Source organism: Saimiri boliviensis, chromosome 19 (genome assembly GCF_048565385.1).
Source record: "Saimiri boliviensis isolate mSaiBol1 chromosome 19, mSaiBol1.pri, whole genome shotgun sequence".
Taxonomy (NCBI): Eukaryota; Metazoa; Chordata; class Mammalia; order Primates; family Cebidae; genus Saimiri; species Saimiri boliviensis.
The window spans coordinates 34844443-34863982 of NC_133467.1; the positions used below are offsets into that span (position 1 = coordinate 34844443).

The 19540-nt window shown below is 54.6% G+C and overlaps 1 protein-coding gene across 9 annotated transcripts in view; it reads left to right on the forward strand.

Annotated features, from left to right (window-relative positions):
- The window catches only part of ARHGEF2 (Rho/Rac guanine nucleotide exchange factor 2), a 66304-nt gene that overhangs the window by 24313 nt on the left and 22451 nt on the right, over positions 1-19540 (forward strand). For 3 of the 9 annotated variants that reach the window (XM_074389568.1, XM_074389567.1, XM_074389569.1), the window contains 3 exons: positions 365-404; positions 1571-1664; positions 17412-17556. In XM_074389568.1, the coding sequence (XP_074245669.1) occupies positions 365-404; positions 1571-1664; positions 17412-17556 (279 nt within the window). Of the gene's footprint in view, positions 1-364; positions 405-1016; positions 1307-1358; positions 1411-1570; positions 1665-7157; positions 7381-7578; positions 7701-15787; positions 17179-17411; positions 17557-19540 lie in introns of those variants that run through there. The other 6 variants (XM_074389570.1, XM_010348437.3, XM_010348434.3 and 3 more) reach the window with 6 other exon arrangements.

Below are 19540 nucleotides of genomic sequence, written 5' to 3' on the forward strand. Positions count from 1 at the left end.
AGACATAGGACACAGTGAGGTTCTCCAGCCTCCCCATCACCAGAGATGGAGGACAGTTACCTGCAGTGTAAGGTCCTCAAGATGGAGTATTGGGAGCTCTGGGTGAAACCTGTGAAACATCAGGCTCCCAGCCACCATCTCCACATAACCCTGGTGCCCTGTTCCCCTGGCTCCTAAATTCTTCAGCTCTGCCCTGCTTAGACCCCGCCCTCTCTCCCTGCTGCCCAGTGCCCGCCCTCAGGAATGGCGTCACATGCACCTGCAGCTTGGGAACCTGATCCAGGTGAAGCGGGTGGGGGAGGAAGCCCTGGGCGCCTTTGTCTGGCTTTAGCTAGACACTTCTTGTCTCCTTTTGTGTTGGCAGGGAATTTATCCCAGTCCTCTGCCACTGACCTCAGGAAACGGTGAGTGTGGGGGACTCGGAGTCCTTCAAAAGCCTCTATGGGGGAACAGCAATAGAGTCTAGGCCATGGTTTTGTAGCTGCAAGGGTCTCCCTGCTTCCTGAATCATTCCTCCCCTTAACATTTCTGATCTAAGACCTCCAAATGTCCTTCCCTTAGCTGCATAGAATTCACACTCTTCTTTGGTATGGGGGGGCTCACCAGGTTCCTGGTAGCTCCATGAGACAGGGGGAGAAATTAGGGAAAGAAAAGGAGTATCCAGGGTGTCTGTTGAATAACAGAGCATGGGCGTTGCTTGCTGTTGTCAGTGGTATAGGGTGAAAGGGCAGATGGGCTGTGGAACGGTCTTTTGTGAGGGGCAGTGGCCAAGGACCATGGATCAGCTTAGGATGGCTCAGATAATAGGCCAACGGAGAACTGGCTGGCTGTGGAGCGCCCAACAGAGAGGGGCCTGAGGGCAGAGTTCAGGTCTGGAGGTGGAGGCTGGGAGATTTGCATAACTATGTAAATAAGCATGCAAAATCAGCACCTGTTTATTTGGCTTCTATGGCTAAAGCCTGATTGGAGTGGGCCGGCCTCTATGACAATGTGGATGTGTAAGCAAGTTACGGTCCCTTTAAGATATCAGGCTCTGCTCTGTGGTCCTGAAAATCTCTAGCTGACACATCCTCCTGGCTCTGGGTTTGAGATTAGCTCATGGGATGGGGCTGATGAAATCCCAGGAAATTCAGTCCTTATTGGCTTTAGGCCCAGAGGCCTTCTCCAAACAGCAGAGAGGGTCGTACACAAGGCTCTTGTTCTGAGAGGAGAAAATGCCCCCCGGGAGAGCCCCCGCCCTATACCACTTCCGTTGGGGAGCAGCATGACAGAGGAGACTGGGCCTCCCATCCTGAGCCTGGATTAGGTAGGAAGGAGGAGTCTGTATTTATCTGGGTGGAGCCTGGAGTTTTCTTCCTAAATAGAGGGGCCTGGGCAACTGAAATGCCCACATCCAGGAAGTCCTAGGAGGTCAGGATTGAGGCTTATCTTTCTCTCCCAGTCCTTCCTCTCTCTTCCTTCCCATTCTGGCTCTGCTGGTCATGGCACCTTCATCCACCATCTCTCAGGAAACATGTTTTTCTTCATTTCCAGCATTCCCCAGTCTCCTCAAGTCTTTTTCTCTCTGCAGCTGCAGCCAGCTGGAAGGACATTCAGGTACCTGGGCAGGCTCCTCCCTGCGACGGACCTTCAGCTTCCTCTTGGGCATGACCGGAAAGGCCAAGGTAGGAGTCAGCTGGGGAAGCAGGAGGCTTGGGACTCCACTGCCCTCCCCAGTTCCCTCTCTCCCATCACACCATCGCCACATTGCACCACTCTCCCTACTAGAAACTCAAGAGCAGTGGTTCAATTTTTCTTTTTTTTTGCGATGGAGTTTTGCTCCTGTTGCCCAGGCTGGAGTGAAATGGAGTGATATCGGCTCACTGCAACTTCTGCCTCCCCGGTTCAAGCGATTCTCCTGCCTGCCGAGCAGCTAGGATTACAAGCATGTGCCACCACATTCAGCTATTTTTTTGTATCTTTAGTAGAGACGGGCTTTCTCCATGTTGGTCAGGCTGGTCTTGGACTCCCAACCTCAGGTGATCTACCCACCTTGGCCTCCCAAAGTGCTGGGATTACAGGCATAAGCTACCTCGCCTGGCAAATTTTTGTTTTTCTTTTCTTTTTTGTTTTTTTTTTTTGAGACGGGAGTCTCACTCTGTCACCCAGGCTGGAGTGCGGTGGCATGATCTCGGCTCACTGCAACCTCTGTCCCTGGGTTCAAGCGATTCTCTTACCTCAGCCTTCCAAGTAACTGGAATTACAGATGCCTGCCACCACACCCGGCTAATTTTTATATTTTTAGTAGAGATGGGGTTTCAACATCTTGGCCAGGCTGGTCTTGAACTTCTGACCTCATGATCCACCTGCCTCAGCCTCCCAAAGTGCTGGGATTACAGGCGTGAGCCACTGCGCCTGGCTAAATTTTTCATTTTTTTAAAGAGAGGTGGTCTCTGTATCCCAGGCTGGAGTTTAATGGCATGATCATAGTTCACTGCAGCTTCTAACTTTTAGGCCCAAGCGATCCTCTTGCCTTGGCCTCCTAAGGTGCAGAGATTTCAGGTGTGAGCTACTGCCCAGCCAAATGGTTCAAAATTTTTTTTTCTTTTTTTTTTCAAATGGTTCAAATTTTAAGAGAACACATGCTATCTCTTCCAGCCTGTGTCTCTGTGTCCCAGCAAATCACCTTTTCTCTGCTTTCCCCTATGCTTCCAGCTTAGTAGTCAGCTGTGGACAGCTGGAAGGGGCAAAGGGCCTAGCCCTCCCTCTCTTTAGGCCTCACATAGCTGACAGGTGGGCAGCAGAAACCTCAACCACTGGACATAACAATGATAATAATTACAGCACTACTTTTTACTTCTTCATAGAGTATCAGCGTTTGCAAAGTGCTTTTACACTCATAATTTTATGGGTGGATACAGCAGCTGAAGGAGTTGAAATTAGACCACAGGCAGAGAGAAGCTGAGAAAGTGTGTGATTATGGAAGCACATGCATACCCGTTCGTGTGCTGTTCTGATCCCAGGAAGTGACGGCACATTGCTCTTATCCTTATTACCAAGCCTCAGGCTCTGGTGAAACCGGGAGCTCTGCCGGCTCCTTGAATTCATTTCCACTTTCTTTATTTACTGGCAGAGTGAGCCATCCCCCTTTTCCTCCCCTGGCCTCCCCAAGTATGCATGTACTTTCCCACTGGGGTGGATTCTGAGTGTTGAGAGAAACCCCAGAAAAGGCATCATTATATTCACCTTGAAGAGCCATGCGATCCTCACCAGTAAGGTTGCCTGGGCTCCTCCCAGCCCCACCCACAGTGCCAGGGTTCTCCCCTCTTCCAGCCTTTTTTTTGGCCATGATTCCCTTTTCTCTGGGTGGGCTGCAGAGGTCAAGATGAAAGCAGGTCCTGTTGTTAGCACCTTCTCACCACAGGCCATGGGTGGGGAATTGAGGCTGATGGAGGCGTGAGACTGGGTGAGTTTCAGAAGAGGGGCAGCGGGAGAATCTGAAAGCTGATGGGAGGGGAGGGCAGGGGGCACAGTGAGTTTCTCTCCCATGGGGGAATGGAGATCTTGAGGGAACAAAGCAAAAACAGGGACCTCGGGGTATGAGTCCCACTTCCCTACAAGCTGTCTCACCGCAGGGTAGGGGAGTTGGCTGATGGAATCACCCCCATTTCTTGCTGTGGGAATGGTAGGGGAAGTCGGTACTGCCCAGGGGCCATCAGATCCCGTTCGTCTGTGTTTGTCCACCCTTGACCTAGCAGTCTGGTGGAGGGTTGAGTAACCTAGTGAAGGGGAATGTGGGCAGAGACTTTGGAGCCCAGATCAGGAACAGGGAAGAGTCAGAATGAGTCAGGACATTGCCTCGTTCAGCCTTTCCTCCCCGTGTCTGTGATCCCGTCTTCCTCTGCTTCCCTCTGTCATCTCCTGGTGCATCTTCCTTCCACCTTCATGAACGTGTGGGCCTGCTTCACTTAATCTCTTCCTCCATAAGCAGTAAACATCAGGGGGTGGGGCTGGAGGCAGGCTCAGTCAGGCAGTGAGAGAAGGAAGTGGCTTAGTCCCTCCGCCTTGAGTAGCATTGCACGCTTGATGAAACACTTTCCAGGGGTCAGCTCGTTTAATTCTTACAACGATTCTGGCAAAGATAAGGGTTTCAATCTCAATTTTACAGACAAATACTTAACGGTTAGTTGCTTTGCCCAAGATCTCACAGCTCGTGAGAAGTGGCACCGTATCAGAAACCCAGGGCTCTGGCTCTGGATTGCCTCTGCTTCTCTCCTTAGCCCTAACGCAACAGTTCATTCCCTCTCAGCCTTCCCTTCTTCTTCCAGCTTCTGGCTAGATAGCCACTTAAGGCGATTTGGCCTTAATCACCTCTTCCCAGAATATACAAGGTCCAGACCAACAGAAGGAAGAAGAAAAACAAACCAGCCTTGGGACAGTATAGAGTTTGGGCTCGGGTATACCCGGGAGCTCCATCTCTTCACCAACTGGCCAAGACTTTGGCAACGAGGTTCTTCCCTGGGACCTCCTCCCTACCCCTGAAATGGGAGGGGACACATTTCCTCAAGTTAAATGGGCTAAAGAAGGTGGTGACTACTTTTGGATCCTGGTAGAAATGTTTGTTTTTGTGTATCTGAAGAAATTATTTCTGAAAATCTGGAAGATATCACTGGATAGGAGTAGAACGGAGGCCGGAATGAAGAAGGGGCTTGGAAAGGGAGGGCAGGTGGTGCTGAGAAGGGAAAAGTGTTCATTGTTTGAGAGGATAAAGAAAATGTAAACTGAGTCAAGCTGCAGGCCAAGCTCACTAAACACAGGTGTTTTTTTGTTTTTTGGTTTTTTTTTTGAGACGGAGTTTCGCTCTCGTTACCCAGGCTGGAGTGCAATGGCGCCATCTCGGCTCACTGCAACCTCCGCCTCCTGGGTTCAGGCAATTCTCCTGCCTCAGCCTCCTGAGTAGCTGGGATTACAGGCACGCACCACCATGCCTAGCTAATTTTTTGTATTTTTAGTAGAGACGGGGTTTCACCATGTTGACCAGGATGGTCTCGATCTCTTGACCTCATGATCCACCCGCCTCAGCCTCCCAAAGTGCTGGGATTACAGGCTTGAGCCACAGCCTAAACAAAGGTGTTTTTAAAGGCAGAACACCTTTCTTTTCCTGTCCCTAGTCCCCTTCCTTGTTATTCATCTCCTAAGGGGAAGGCATGGGTGGCGAGTGGGGGGAATAGGGTAACAGCAGGTGGGATGGAAAGTAGATTGAAGGTTGGGGAGGGCGACAGAAAAGGGTTGGAGAGTCAGGTCGTCTTCTTTCATAGAGACCTTCTAAGTTGAGTTGAGGAACCGTGAGGTCCCTTGGAAAACCCTGGGATTCAAATTCTACATTTCCTGGGTACCCAGGCTGGAGTGTGGCCCTTTAAGATTCTATCCATAGCTTGCAGCACCCTCCTGCCTCAGGCTGGGGAGAGAAGCTGAGGTCCCAGCCCAGATCTTGTCTCTGGGCCTCCAGTGGGTGGAGCCTTGAGGCCAAGATTCCAGCCTCTGGCTGTCTGTTTTTAAATTTAGTACATTCCTGAGTCTTGGCTGCCCACCCCAGGGGAGGTGAGTCTGGAGTTCTGGAGCCAGGAGTCTCAGGACTCTTGCTTTGGGGGAGTTCCTAGGCCCTCCCCTTAGGTATCCGTGGCAGGTGCAAGCCTGGAAGAACCAGCTATGGCCCTCGGAAAGTCCTTCCTGCTTTCTAATTTCCATCCAGCCTAAACTGGGCGTGGTTTCTGGCCTCTCCTTTTTTTCTAGTCTTTGCTATGTAAGGATTCTAAACAGGGGAATGGGTGAAGAAAAAGGTGAAGAAAGAGTTGCTAGGCAGGAGGGGGAGCTGGAGGGCAGTGTGGGGGTAGTGTTGGGGGTGAGCAGCCCAACCAGCTCAGCCAGTGGTGAGGCAGTGGAGCCCAAAAATAGTGGCAGAGGCTAAAATTGGCACCTACAAGAGTGCTGAGTTGGGCTTGAAACCTGCAGCCTGGCCCCACTGCGGAGCCAGGTCAGGGAGCTGCTGGATCTGGGCTGGGTCTCCTCTCCCTCCTTTCTTCTCCCATGCCCTTTGGGGCCAGAATCAGGCCAGACGGAGCCTGCTAACAGAATGCTCTGTGCCACGCCTCTCCGTGCTTCTGGTTTCTCCAGAGAAATGGGAGACCCTGAGAGGCAGGAATGAACTGCATTGTGAGTGACCGTAATTAGACTGGAAGAGGAATTTTCCCAATAGCAGGAAACTCACCCAAAGTGGAGGCTGGCTCAAGCTGGGGCAAAGGGTCCAGAGAGATGAGTGCCCCATCTTACCCTACTTCTTGTGGAGAGGCTGGCTGGGCCCTAACTGCCCTTGACTAGGGCAGGCTGGTTTCTGTCTTTCCGTTCCGGCTTAACTTGCAACTGAGAGAACTGGAGTTAGACACATGGGAGGTGTTTCTCAACTTCTTAGAGCCTTCCGTAAAAGTGGAGAATCCCAACCTAGTCCCCCAAAGTAGCTGGCAGAGGCGGAGCTAGGAGGAGGATGGGCACAGTGGGGTCAGGAAGGCCCCAGAAGGGTGGGGGCGTGTGGGAGAATTCGATCCTCTCTATTCTTCGGCCTCTGGGAGTGAATCCTACCCTTCCCGTGTACAGAAGACCCAGCCTTTAGTTCTAGAACCTTTGATTTCCTCTCCCTCTGGCCACCCCTGCCCCGAATCGGAAAAGGGGTCAGTTTGCTCAGGCCTACTCTGATGGGCCCCCGAAGTCCAGGAAGGAACCGGTCCTGGGTTCTCTAAGAGCTACTGGGGGGTGGGGGATGGAATCCTCCTGCCTGCGGGTCTTTAAAGACTGAAGTAACGCAGTGGGGCAGGGAGGGAAGGAGGGGGAGGGCTGAAGGGAAGGAGGAGCGGGGAGAGGGGAAAGGGCTGACCTGGGTCCGGCCAGGGCTGCGGGGCTGGGTTTTAGGAAAAGCAGAGCTGAGAGGCGGGTCTCTGGGGCTAGAGGGCGCCCCCAGGCGCTGAAGGGGAACCAAGCAGAGGGGCCTCTCAAACCTGTCCCAGGACCCTAGTACCTCTCCGAGCTGCCCCCACACAAACCCCGGCGTCCCGTCCCGAGCGCCGGCACCCCGCCCTCCCTCCGCTCCGCCTCCCCCCTTCCTGAGCTTGGGCGGGGGAGGAGACTCGGGTTTGAGGAACTGGCGCTGGGTACCGGGCGAGGGGAGTCAGACTTCCTGTCCCCGAGACCGACGCGTGCGGACCGGACCCCTCCCCCCACCCTCCCCCCACAATAGCCGGACGCCGGGGGTCCGCGCCGCGTCCTCCCGGGTCCCCCCGTCCGACTATGTCTCGGATCGAATCCCTCACGCGGGCGCGGATCGACCGGAGCAAAGAGCTGGCGAGCAAGGTGGGCTCAGAAACCCCTCTCCCTCCGCCGCGGTCCTCGGGTGCTCCCCGAACCCCGGCACCCGCGGCGCATCCCCTGTCTCCCCGCCTGCTTTCTGGGCGCCAAAATCGGGCGGAGCGGCGGAGCGGCGAGCGGCAGGACGGGGTGGGTGGGGACTGCGAGCGAGTGGGGAGGGGTGGGGGGAGCGGCAGACGCGACCCGCGCCTCCACTCCGCCGCGCGATTCGGTGCTGGGATCCCGGGAGGGAGCAAACCTGGGCTGGGTCGCTTCCCAGCCGGCGGGACCGAGAGCTTTAGGCCGCGCGAAAGAAAGTTGCTCCGGTAAGGGACGGAGCGGGAAGAGGGAGGTGTGCGTCCCGGGGGTGGGGGCGGTGGGAGCTCCGGCACCCCCTCCCCCCCCCCGGGCCCCACCGTTTGCTCGCCGCCTTGAGACCCCCCAACCCCCCAGTCGCTGGCTTGGTCGTTCCCCCTTTGTCCCCGCCATCCGGCGGAGGGGGCGGAGGGGGTGATTTCCCGGTTTCCTTCCACCACCACCACCACCACCCCTCCAAGACAAAAGTCAGCTCCTCCTCTCCTCGCAAATGGACTTTCCAGCTGTGATTCAGTTCTGCCCTCTGGGTGGGCGGGTGGCTGGGGTCGGGACAGCTCAGGGACGGCTTACTTCCCCCAAGCCATCACCTCTAGGTGAAGGGAGCAGAGGTCTTTGTGTAGCTGGGCTCCTTTCCTCCATTCTGAGCACTTCTGCCTGGAACACCCGGCCCCCATGGCATCTGCCCCACCAGCCTCCTAGCTCCTCTTTCTCCCAACCTGAAAGCCTTAGGGTGACCCACCTGGCACTGTGCGCTGTGTTTCCTGCCCTCCTCCTCCTCCCCCAGTGCTCTCATTCTCTTATCTGCTCATCTTGGGGTCCCTTCACCTGGCATTTCATGAGTTTCGGTGTATAATTATCCACACCCCTCCCCCCATCGCGACCTCCTGGACACTCCTCTCCAAGTACCCTTTATCCCTGCCTTTGTACCCAGTCCCATTCCCAAGCGCCCTGACCTTACCACACCCAGACCCCAGGAAATGATGAAGCTGACTTGCAGGTGAATAAGTCAGAGCTGAAAGGAAGGTGGTGCCTGCAGACACCAGCTCCTTGGGGCACCCACACTGTACCCATTATCAGACAGGCCAGGTCCCAGCCCAGAGCTGGTTTACTCTCTGGCTTGTCTCCAACCTCAGTGCCTTGCCCTGGTGCCAGCCTATGCTGATCACCATCTTCAGGCAGGGGAGCAGTACCTCTCTGGAGTCCTTAAGGGAGATAGAAAGCCCTCCCTTCCCCCTCCCTGCTGGTTCCTAGCCTGGCTACCTGTCTTGTTGCTAAACTGGGAAAGATTCCATCCTGGGTTGGGGGTGGAGGGCCGGGGAAGGCGGCTTCAAAGACTTTCCTTAGGGGGTTGGGATTAGATTTTGCTGTCCGGAAAGCAACTGGGGATTTGAGTAGGGCCTAAGACAAACAGAGGGCCAGGGTGAGGTGGCTGAAGTGTGGTGGAGCAGTGGGGTGGCAGACGGGCTGTTCACAGCCGCCGGCCAGGCCAGGCCCCAGCTCCAAAAGTCTGTTTATTTTTTCAACCGTTTGAGCTGAGACTCTGGAGTAGAGCCAAGGGGGGCGGGAGAGGTTTTTTGAAACCACGGAAATTTGGTTCCACCCTAAAAAGGAAAGCCATGGGGGAGCCGGTGGGGGGAAGACCTGGCTTCGGGGCATAGAGATTGGCTCTGGCGGGGTAGATACCGGGATCCCTTTTCCAGTATTGTGGGGAGCTGGGAGGTCAGACACCTGGGTGTTCCTGCTCTGTTTTTGTTTTTGTTTTTGTTTTTTGTTTGGTGGTGGGGGGGACTGGCTGTTCTTCCTACCCTGGGGGCTGGCCGTTGGGGGGCGGGTAATTTGGGAATCTGGCCGGCAGCGGGGAGTGGGGGTCTGAGTGGGTGGATCTGAGAGAGCCAAGAGGCCACCGGAGGAGGGTGGTTGTCAGTTTGGGCTGGTCGGAAGGGGAGGGCCACCTCCGGAAAGCTGTGGTTACAGAAGGGGGAGTTGGTTCTTAGCCAACAAACCCTGGATCCCCTCTCCCCCTCCCCCCAGCACACCAGCTGTCTCCTTTCTTTTTATACTGTGGTGGGAAGTAGAGGGGCGCCGCTGGAAAAGACATTATTTGAGGAAGATGGTCTCCCCTGCTACCTCCTTGGGGGGATGGGTCCCAGCTAAGCCCTGACACCTCCACTCCTCCCCATTCCTTGCCTCCCTCCCTGGGGGGCCCTCCTAGGAGGAGGAGTGTAAGTTTAACCTGCGCTTCCTCTATCCCATGCTCACGGGACCTCTCTGTGTAGCCCGTCCATGCTTCCTTTTTCTTTTCACTGCATTTCTGTTCTTCCAGGCTGTCTCCATCCGCCACCTCCTCAATTCTCTCTGCTCTACTTCCTCCACCAGCCCCAGACCCCACAAGTCCCTTTCTCTCTTTAGCCACCCCGTTCTTCCCTTTCTCCTTTCCCAAACCACAGCCTTCATCTCGCTTAGAACAAAGGGTCTTTTTCTGCCAAGCAGGGACCAGAGATGCAGGGATGACTGTGGAGGCTGGGGGTCCCCTTGGAATCCCTAAGACCGCAGCAGTGGAGTGTGTGGTGGGCAGGTGGAGTGGGGAGCGTGCAGAGCGACTGTGCCTTTGTTCTGAGGAATGGAGAGGTGGCCGGCTTTGTGTGCAGGACGAGGAGTGCGTCGGAGAGGATGGCTGGGGGAGCCCAGGAGGGAGCCGAGTGAGGGGGCTGACGCTGTTGGAAGAGAGTGGAAAAATGGGGGGTCCTCTGGGTGGCTGAGGCTTCGGGGGACATGATAAAAGGTTCTGGGGGTCATGAAGGTTAGGGAGAGAGCTGGGGGGGAGGGGAGAAGTCAGGATGGGGGAAGGGAGCCTAAAGCTTAGGGAAGTCACTGAGTGACTTGCAGGAGGTTAGACCGGGCCTAGAGAAGGACCTGCCGAGGCTGACCAGTGGAGTTACAGTGGGGTCTGATCTCAGTCTCTCTGGCTCTGGAACTGTGACCTTGGAATCAGAGGCGACAGATCTGAATGTGTGAATCCTCCGTGTGCGTGTTGCTGGTGCACTGGTGTGTCAGTGAGTCTGTCTGCGGCCTGCCCCCCTATGTCCCCAGATGCTCTGGGCTGCTGTTTTGAACAGCGGTCACCAAAGTAAGGGTCTGTGCTCTCTGGCCATTAGGAAGTAGCTCCATCTTTAGCTTCAGTTTGTGTTGGAAAGTATCACCTAGGAGCTGAGTGAGCGGATTGGTCAGGATTTATGAAGTTGGTAAGCGAAAAGGCTGAGAGGAGCTGGCTGGACCCTTCAGGGTTTGTTTATGTCTCCTTGGGAGAGGGTGGGGGTGGGGTTGCAGGCAGCTGCCCCCCTCCCAACCCAGCCGGCCTGCCCTGTGCCAGGAGGGCAGGGAGTCCTGGCACAGCTATTGTTCGCTTGCACAAATGCCTGTCTGTTTGCATTGCTACCCCCTTCTCTCTCTTACTGCTTGTCTCTCTCTCCTGGCCTGACAGGTGTGGCCGGGTAGGGGGCAGGCTAGGGTCCAGAATACTTCGGTCTCAGGGTCCCTAACCTGATTTATTCCCTGTGGCCCTGGGCACTCCTCTTGTTTCACCCATGTGCCCACCCCCATTGCCAGTGTCTCATCTTCATTCACTAAGCGAGCATGTATTAAGTGCCTTTGTGTGTTCAGTGGTGTCTTTCTGTGTTGTTTCTGGCGTTGGCATTAGCGTTTCCATTTGGCTGCCTTCCCCTCCGCCTCCTGTCTTCGCCTTGTCCCTGGAAGCTCATAAAGGAGCAGGGCCTGGCCGAGGCCATCCCAAGCCCTCTTCTCAGTCCCATAGCCAGCAACCCCTCATGTCTTCATTTCCCAGCCCTATAGCTCATCCTCCAGGACTCGGTGCCCTGCGTAGCCAACGGCGCCTCTGCTGTCCAGGGGCTCAGCCAGAGGTGATTCAAATCCCAGTGGAACTCTCCACAGTCTCTGGTCACTATTACAGAGGGTATGGACAGAGGTGTCACCATCTTGGGAAAGGGGCTGCTGCCAGTACAGCTGGAGGAGAGGTGATTCTGAGTACTGCGTGACTCTCCCAGAAGCCTTTTTTTTTTTTTTTTTTTTTTTTGAGACGGAGTTTCGCTCTTGTTACCCAGGCTGGAGTGCAATGGCATGATCCCGGCTCACCGCAACCTCCGCCTCCCGGGTTCAGGCAATTCTCCTGCCTCAGCCTCCCGAGTAGCTGGGATTACAGGCACACGCCACCATGCCCAGCTAATTTTTTTTGTATTTTTAGTAGAGACGGGGTTTAACCATGTTGACCAGGATGGTCTCGATCTCTTGACCTCGTGATCCACCCGCCTCGGCCTCCCAAAGTGCTGGGATTACAGGCTTGAGCCACCGCGCCCGGCCTGACTCTCCCAGAAGTCTTGATTTGGACGTACCTGAGAGAGAACCAAAGGCAGCTGAGAGAGCCGGGCACACTGGCTCACACCTGTAATCTGAGCATTTTGGGAGACCGAGGCAGCTAGATCGCATGAGCTCAGGAGTTTGAGGCCAGCAACATAGTGAGACCTCATCTCTACAAAAAAATTAAGTTAAAAAAAATCTATTATTATTATTATTATTTTGAGATGGAGTCTCACTGTGTCGCCAGGCTGGAGTGCAATGGCGCGATCTCGGCTCACCGCAACCTCCGCCTCCCGGGTTCAAGCGATTCTCCTGCCTCAGTCTCCTGAGTAGCTAGGACTACAGGCGTCTGCCAACATGCCCGGCTAATTTTTGTATTTTTAGTAGAGACGGGGTTTCACCGTGTTGGCCAGGATGGTCTCAATCTCTTGACCTCGTGATCCACCCATCTCGGCTTCCCAAAGTGCTGGGATTACAGGCGTTGAGCCACCGCGCCCGGCCCTAAAAAATCTATTATTTAAAAAAAAAGGCAGATGAGAGCTTAGGACTTGCTTGGAGAAGCTCTACTTTGCCTGGGTGGATCTGCCAGGCCTTGCTGCCTGCTGGGAGCACAGGAAGCCAAAGTCCCAAACTTGGCATTGCCTTCTCCTCCACGTACGTCCCTGTTTCCTCATCCCTTAGCCTGGGAGACAAAGTGGAGAGAAGAGGGGAGACTGTGTCTGCCTTCGAGCTTTTCGAAGGAGAGCCCCAATGCTGTCTGCCATTAGTCTTGTCCTGTCCTGTCCTTTCTTTTTTTTTTTTTTTTTTTGAGACGGAGTCTCACTCTGTTGCCCAGGCTGGAGTGCAGTGGTGCAATCTTGTCTCGCTGCAGCCTCTGCCTCTCAGGTTCAAACGATCCTCCTGCCTCAGCCTAGTGAGTAGCTGGGATTACAGGCACCTGCCACCACACCCAGCCAGTTTTTGTATTTTTAGTAGAGATAGGGTTTTGCCATGTTGGCCAGACTGGTCTCGAACTCCTGACCTCAGGTGATCCGCCTGCCTCAGCCTCCCAAAGTGCTGGGATTACAGGTGTGAGCCACCGCGCCTGGCCCGGCCCTGTCTCTCCTTTTTTTTTTTTTTTTTTTTTTTTTTTGAGACTGAGTTTCGCTTTTGTTACCCAGGCTGGAGTGTAATGGCACGATCTCGGCTCACCGCACCCTCCGCCTCCTGGGTTCAGGCAATTCTCCTGCCTCAGCCTCCTGAGTAGCTCGGATTACAGGCATGTGCCACCACGCCCGGCTACTTTTTTGTATTTTTAGTAGAGACGGGGTTTCACCATGTTGACCAGGATGGTCTCGATCTCTTGATCCTGTGATCCACCCGCCTCGGCCTCCCAAAGTGCTGGGATTACAGGCTTGAGCCACCGCGCCCGGCATGCCCTGTCTCTCTTTAACAAAAGTGACTGAGATCTAGGAAGACAGTGGAAGGAAGTTTGGGGTTGGTCTTCTGACTTCCAGAGGAAATCCTGAGGGTCTACGCTCAAAGGAAATAGGAGAGAACGGCTGAGAGCCCTTCAGGAGGAGGGGAAAAGGAGAAACAAGAAGAGACAGAAGGTTCTAAAGCTCTGACAAGGAAAAGGGTTCCGAGTAGGGGCCAGGTGCTGCTGAGACCCAGTGTCTTGGTGTCCATGCATTCCTCCTTGCTGCTTTGCTTCCTTCCTTTTCTTTCATTTTGAGACATGTATTGGGTGCCTGCTGTATACCAGGTATTGTGCTAAGGGCTTTCATGTTCTTTATTTACTTTACCCTTGATGTAGCAGTAGTGTGGATGAAGGTGTGTAGTGTAGCAAAAACTTCCCATGGGATTTGTGAGAAAGAGAGAATGACTCTAGGGCTGAGTGTGGTGGCTCACACCTGTAATTCCAGCACTTTGGGGAGCCCAAGGCAGGAGCATCACTTAATCCCAGGAGTTTGAAACCAGCCTGGGCAACATGGCAAGACCCTGTCTATACAAAAAAAATTAAAAATTAACTGGGCATCATGATGCATGCCTGTGGTCCCAGCTGTTTGGAGGACCGAGGTGGAAGGATCACTTGAGCCCAGGAGGTTGAGGCTGCAGTGAGCCATGATCGTGCCAGTGCACTCCAGTCCGGGCAACAGAGTGAGACCCTGTCTCAAAAAGAAAAAAAAAAAAGAAAAGAAAAAGAATGACTCTAGATGCGACCGAACCAAGCAGGAAGGGCCTCTGAGCACTGGGGTGGGGGTTATGGATTATAGAGTAATGGGCCCTTTTTCTTGGTGGACGGATTGGGTCTTGGAGGTAAAGGGGTGCCCTACTTAGGCGTGGGTAAATGGGAGACCAGCGTGATTATCTTTAGAATACCTGGAAAAGGGTAGAACAAAGAACCAAACAAGCCCACTTACTGCATCTCTGGAGCAGGCACCCCTGGGAAGCAGGCCCTGTGTCCTTCCATCCTCAGAAGCCTGGGCCCCGGGGCGGGCACAGGCCACCTCTGGGACAATAGCACTAGGCAGTGCCAGGGCCGCTTGCTGCTGGACAGTGCCCGTGCTGGGATGTGCTGCTGCTGTGGCTGCTGCCCACTGCTGGCCCACCTAGAGCGGGGGTCACTTCGAGAGAGGGTGAGTGTTGGGAGGTGGAGGAGGCAGGGCCCAGAGTACCGGGGCTGTCTATGGAGCATCGATGCCAGAGAGGGGAAGGGCCACTAGAGACCCTGTTCTCTGGCTGCCCTAGTCCTCTTCCTCCCTTTGCCATCTGAGCTGGTGGGGCAGATGAGTGTTTGTGGCTGCCACAGGGGGGAGGGGGAGGGCAGAGGTCAGGTGTGGAAGAGGGTACTTGTAGCAGCATTGGGGCAGAGCAGCAGCATTGCCCATTCTGGAGTGACCCTGGTGCAGCCATATTTTTTTTATTAATACTATTTTCAGCTTGTTTTTATTTATTTATTTACTTATTTATTTATTTATTTCTAATAGAGACGGGAGTCTCACTGTGTTGCTCAGGCTGTTCTCAAACTCCTGGCTTCAAGCGATCCTCCCACCTCAGCCCCCCGAAGTGCTGAGATTACAGGTGTGAGTGACCTCGCTGGCCTCTTGCTTTTAATTCAAATGTGATAAATTCTCAAACTTTGGATTTGTGTCATAGAGACAGCTGGAAGAGCAGGAGAAGAGGAGAAAAGGGAGAGTGTATGGCAGTGGGAAGAGATATCTGGACTCCGTCTTTGAGATCCTGGGAGGTTATTATTCAGAGGTGAATTTGAACTTCTTTTTTTCTGAGATGGAGTCTCACTCTGGCCCAGGCTGGAGTGCAGTGGCCCAATCTCAGCTCACCACAACCCCCAACCTCCCAGGTTCAAGCGGATTCTCCTGCCTCAGCCTCCCAAGTAGCTGGGATTATAGGTGCCCGTTACCACGCCCAGCTAATTTTTTGTATTTTTAGTAAAGACAAGATTTCACCATGTTGACCAGGCTGATTTCGAACTCCTCACCTCAGGTGATCTGCCCGCCTCGGCCTCCCAAAGTGCTGGGATTACAGATGTGAGCCACTGTGCCCAGCCTGAATTTGAACTTCTAAAGAGCTATGATTTGGCACAAGATAGGTGGAGGTTAGACCAAAGGGAGCATTTTCTAGTGGTCCAAGTAGGTAGGTACTGGAATAGAAAAAAGGAGGCCAGAACGGTTTAGAGATCTGAGTTTGAGACCAGAGGCAGCTCAGCTTCCTGAATAAGCCTAGGTAGAGGAGCAGCTGGCCTGCGTGAGGAGGAGAGGAGGAGAGGCCGTGGGCAGGAGAGAACAGTGGCGGAGAAGCAAGGCTGAGAAAGGGAAGGCAGAGGGGGAGGAGCTCAGGAAGGAGACCCTGAGAGGAGAAGGGAGGAGGAGGAGGAGGAGGAGGAGGAGGAGGAAGAGGAGGAGGAGGAGGAGGAGAACAATGGATGATTGGGGGTGGGGAGGATGCATGCGAGAAGAAGGAAGAAGAAATTGACCCAAAGACCTCTGGGCTCTGCACATCATCAGGCAAACCTGGAGCTTGGGAGGAAAGGCAGGAAAAAGAAGGATCTTGGGCCACCAGGAAGCTCTGAGACCCGAGGCACTACAGCCCCATGCCCTCTGTCCCTGCACTGTTGACTCAGCCCCTCCACACTTCCCCTTTCTACCCTTTTCTGCCCTGACCACCAGGCCTGTGAGTCTCTACCTCCTCCACCTCTCAGCTGCTAGCATGGCCTGGGCTGAGTCAGTACTGGTGTCCTAGAGTCTGGGCTGAGTGCTCCCCACTGAACTGTAATTCTCTGTCCCCAGCCCAGAGCCTCTGTCTTGGGACTTCTACCCTCAGCCATCTGGATCCTGCTCTTTGATTTCTGAGAGGCTGGCAAACCTTGGAGGGAGTGGTCTTGTCAATTTCTACTCCTGCTCCAAGAGCGGAGGGAAAATCTAGAGATCCGGAGGTCGCAACTGAGGAAGGTCCTAGAAGAGTGGGAAGAGTGATATCCCCCGCTTCTCACCTTCTCAGGCTTTTTGGGAAGCGCAGGGACTTGAGGAGGGACAGATTGGAGGTCAGGGAGAATGACTCGACTTGCAGAGGCAGGGACACTGGGGGAAATGGAAGACAGCAGAGACGGGAAAGGTCGGCCCGGAGGCTCCGAGGAAGGTGTGCGCCGTTTGTGGAGACCAGCACTGAAGGGTGGAGGGTAGATCTCAGAAAGGACTTCCTAGGATGGGAGAGCCCAGTTGAGTGAGGAGCAAAAGAGGACTCTCCTAGATTTTAACTCTGGAGGATAGTATGAAAGGGATAAAAGTTAGACTGCAGGCGAGATTTTCTGCCAAAAGCAACCGAGATGGCTGGCTGAGCTTCTTTACTTAAATATCCCAGAATGGAGGGGTGACCCAAAGGCAGCTGCCCTTGCCTTGAGGTTATGAGGGGACATGCTGCCTCCCAGACGGGCCCGTGTGTCTTGGCTGACGGTTGGCGAAAAGAGCTAGAGGTTTGGGATCCTGACCTCTGGCTTGGGGGTGGCAGGGGAGGCATTCTGCCCCGTACAGCCAATCTAATAAGGGGATCTCCTGCCCCCCCCCCCACTGTGACTGCCACGGAGACAGCGGCTCCAACATCGGTTGTCATGGTTATAAGAGGAGCTAACTCCCATAGATTGGAAAGCGCTGGTGAGCTGGCACCCTCTGCTTCGCCTGCTCTCCCCTCCTCTCTGCGCATCTTCCCCCTAGCACAGAGAAGAGAGTACAGCAGCTCGGGGGCGAGCAGAGCTAGGGCTGGGAAGGTGGAGTGAGGACGCAGAGACCTCGAGCCAGGGAGATGAGTGGCAATAGGAGGCAGCCCAGCCGCAGGGGCCAGGTAGGTCAGGGACCCAGAACCCGCCTGGGCTGGCTGCCCCAGAGCCTGGCCTGGTCACTCTTGGACAGCTGCCTCTGATACCCAGTTGCAGGCTCTGTTTTAGGAACTGGTGTCTTTCCAGCATCCTCAGGCTGGCATTTCTTCCTTGCCTCTGCCCCCCGCCTGTCTCTCTGGACTCCAGGCACCCTGGCATTTTCCAGCCTCACTTCCTTTTCCTCTCACCCCTTCCGCAGGCCCGGGAAAAGGAGAAGATGAAGGAAGCCAAGGATGCCCGCTATACCAATGGGCACCTCTTCACCACCATCTCAGTTTCAGGCATGACCATGTGCTATGCCTGTAACAAGAGCATCACAGCCAAGGAAGCTCTCATCTGCCCAAGTAAGTTGTTTGGACCCTAAGAGTCACCCAGACTCAGTGCCCACTGACCCTGATCTTTGCATCTGCTTTTTTCTGCCTGGACCCATGAGGGTTACTCTTCTCTCTCATCCCCAGCTGGGCCCAAATGCCAGGGCCAGATGCTTGATTCCTTGCTCCCTGTCCTCACGCCGAGGGGTGGTGGCTGTTGGAATATGGCATAAGCCGGACTATCTGGGGATGTGGGGGAGGGGAGGCTGGGCTGGCTCCCCTTGCAGCTGTCATCCACCGGGTACCCCTCTTGCTCCCCGAACAGCTGCTAAGGGTTAGGGGAACTGATTGGAGAAGGAGCAGGAATGTTGTATGTGTGGAGGGAGTGGGATGGGGGGGTGATAGAGGAACTGGGTGGAAAGCTGCCAGCCTTGCAGCTGGCTCTGCCCATCTTCCTGGGCAGAGCTGGGCATTAAGGACTTCACAGTCCCCTTGCCCCTTCCTTTCTATTGACTATGGCTGGAGACTGAAACCTCTGACGTTTCAAGCACAAGATGGGATTAGGACCCTTCATCTCAAATTTCTAGTCTGATTACACAGTGAGAAAGAGGGAATGCGGAAGGGATATGTGTGTTGGGGACAGGGGTTAGAATCCCTGCCCTTCATCCAGATCTGAGTGTAGCCCTGTCTTTAGGGAGTATAAGCCAGGAATTCTTTCCTTCCCCAGGATCCCTATACAGAGGGCTCCTGCTGCCCACTCTCCCTCATTTCCTCCTGAAGTTATGGCAGAGATGCCTCTGATTAGAGCAGGATTGAAGGTATTGTGACCTGCTACTGCATAGTTGACAAAAGCTGTAGCCTGTGAATCCCTATGGAACTTGGGGAAGGTACCCCCAGAAAGAACCAGTGGAGCCTCCCTGCTTTCCTCACTGTTCAACTTAGAGTTGTGAGGATGAGGAGGGAACCCCAATCTAGATCTTGTAGAGACCTGACAAAATTCCCAATCCGGAAGCTTGTTGCCAGGGGAACAGGGGAGGCGGGCAGCACTATTTTGAGAGCAGGTGGAAAGCGGAGGTTCGATCCAGAGACACTGAGTGTTGGGGGTGGGAGAAGGGAGCTCCAGAGGGGTGGGGGCAGCTGCAACCCCCACTTCTGTCTGCCCCCTCTGCTCCACCCTGTTTGCCTTGTATTTGTGGAAGTGAGCGTGGTGCTGGGTATTGTCTGAAAGAGTTAGCAGAGTTTCCGGTGTTGTTGGATGGGGGAGGGGAAACTGGAGAGGGCCCGGAGCTGAGGGCATGTCTGGGAAGGGCACAGCCGGGGCCCCAGTGCCTAGGCTCGGCGATTCTTCCTTTCTTCTTCTCTCCTACCCTGTGGCAAGGTGGGGTGGAGGATGGCGGAGAAGCAGATGGAGTGTGGGAGCTGTGGATGTGCCTGAGTTGGGGGAACAGGACTCCCGGGCCTGGAAAGGAGAAGGCCAAGCTTGGTGGGGAGGGTTGGGGCAAGGCAGGTCATGTCCCTTCTCTGCCACTGAGGCCCAGCCGGAGTCCAGGGCATGGGGTGCAAGGGAAGGAGCATGGCCCTTGGATTCAGGCCTGCTGGAGTGTAAAGCCCAGCTCTCCCACTGGCTGTGTGACCCCGGACAGATTTAGCCACTCCAGGACAGGCTCCTCATACATGATATGAGGATAACTGAACCTCCCTCCACGGGTGGTTAGGATTAAGTAAATGTGGAACCTTGACTCTGATAAGCTCAGGGAATGTAAATTTCCCCTCTGCCCCAGCCCCATCCCGGCTGCCTCTGTGCCGTCTTCTGTTCTGTGGGAGTCCTCTCTTCCATCTGCCATTCACAACCACCTTCGTGCTTCTTGAGCTCATCTCTGGCAGCCAGTGACCCCTGCTCCCCTCTGGTCCACCTCTCAGGCCACCTTGGGGTCAGGATTGCCCATCCCACCTGACTGTTTAATTTCATCCAGCACCTATACCCCCGTCACTTCATTTCCTGCTTGAAGGAAGAGGG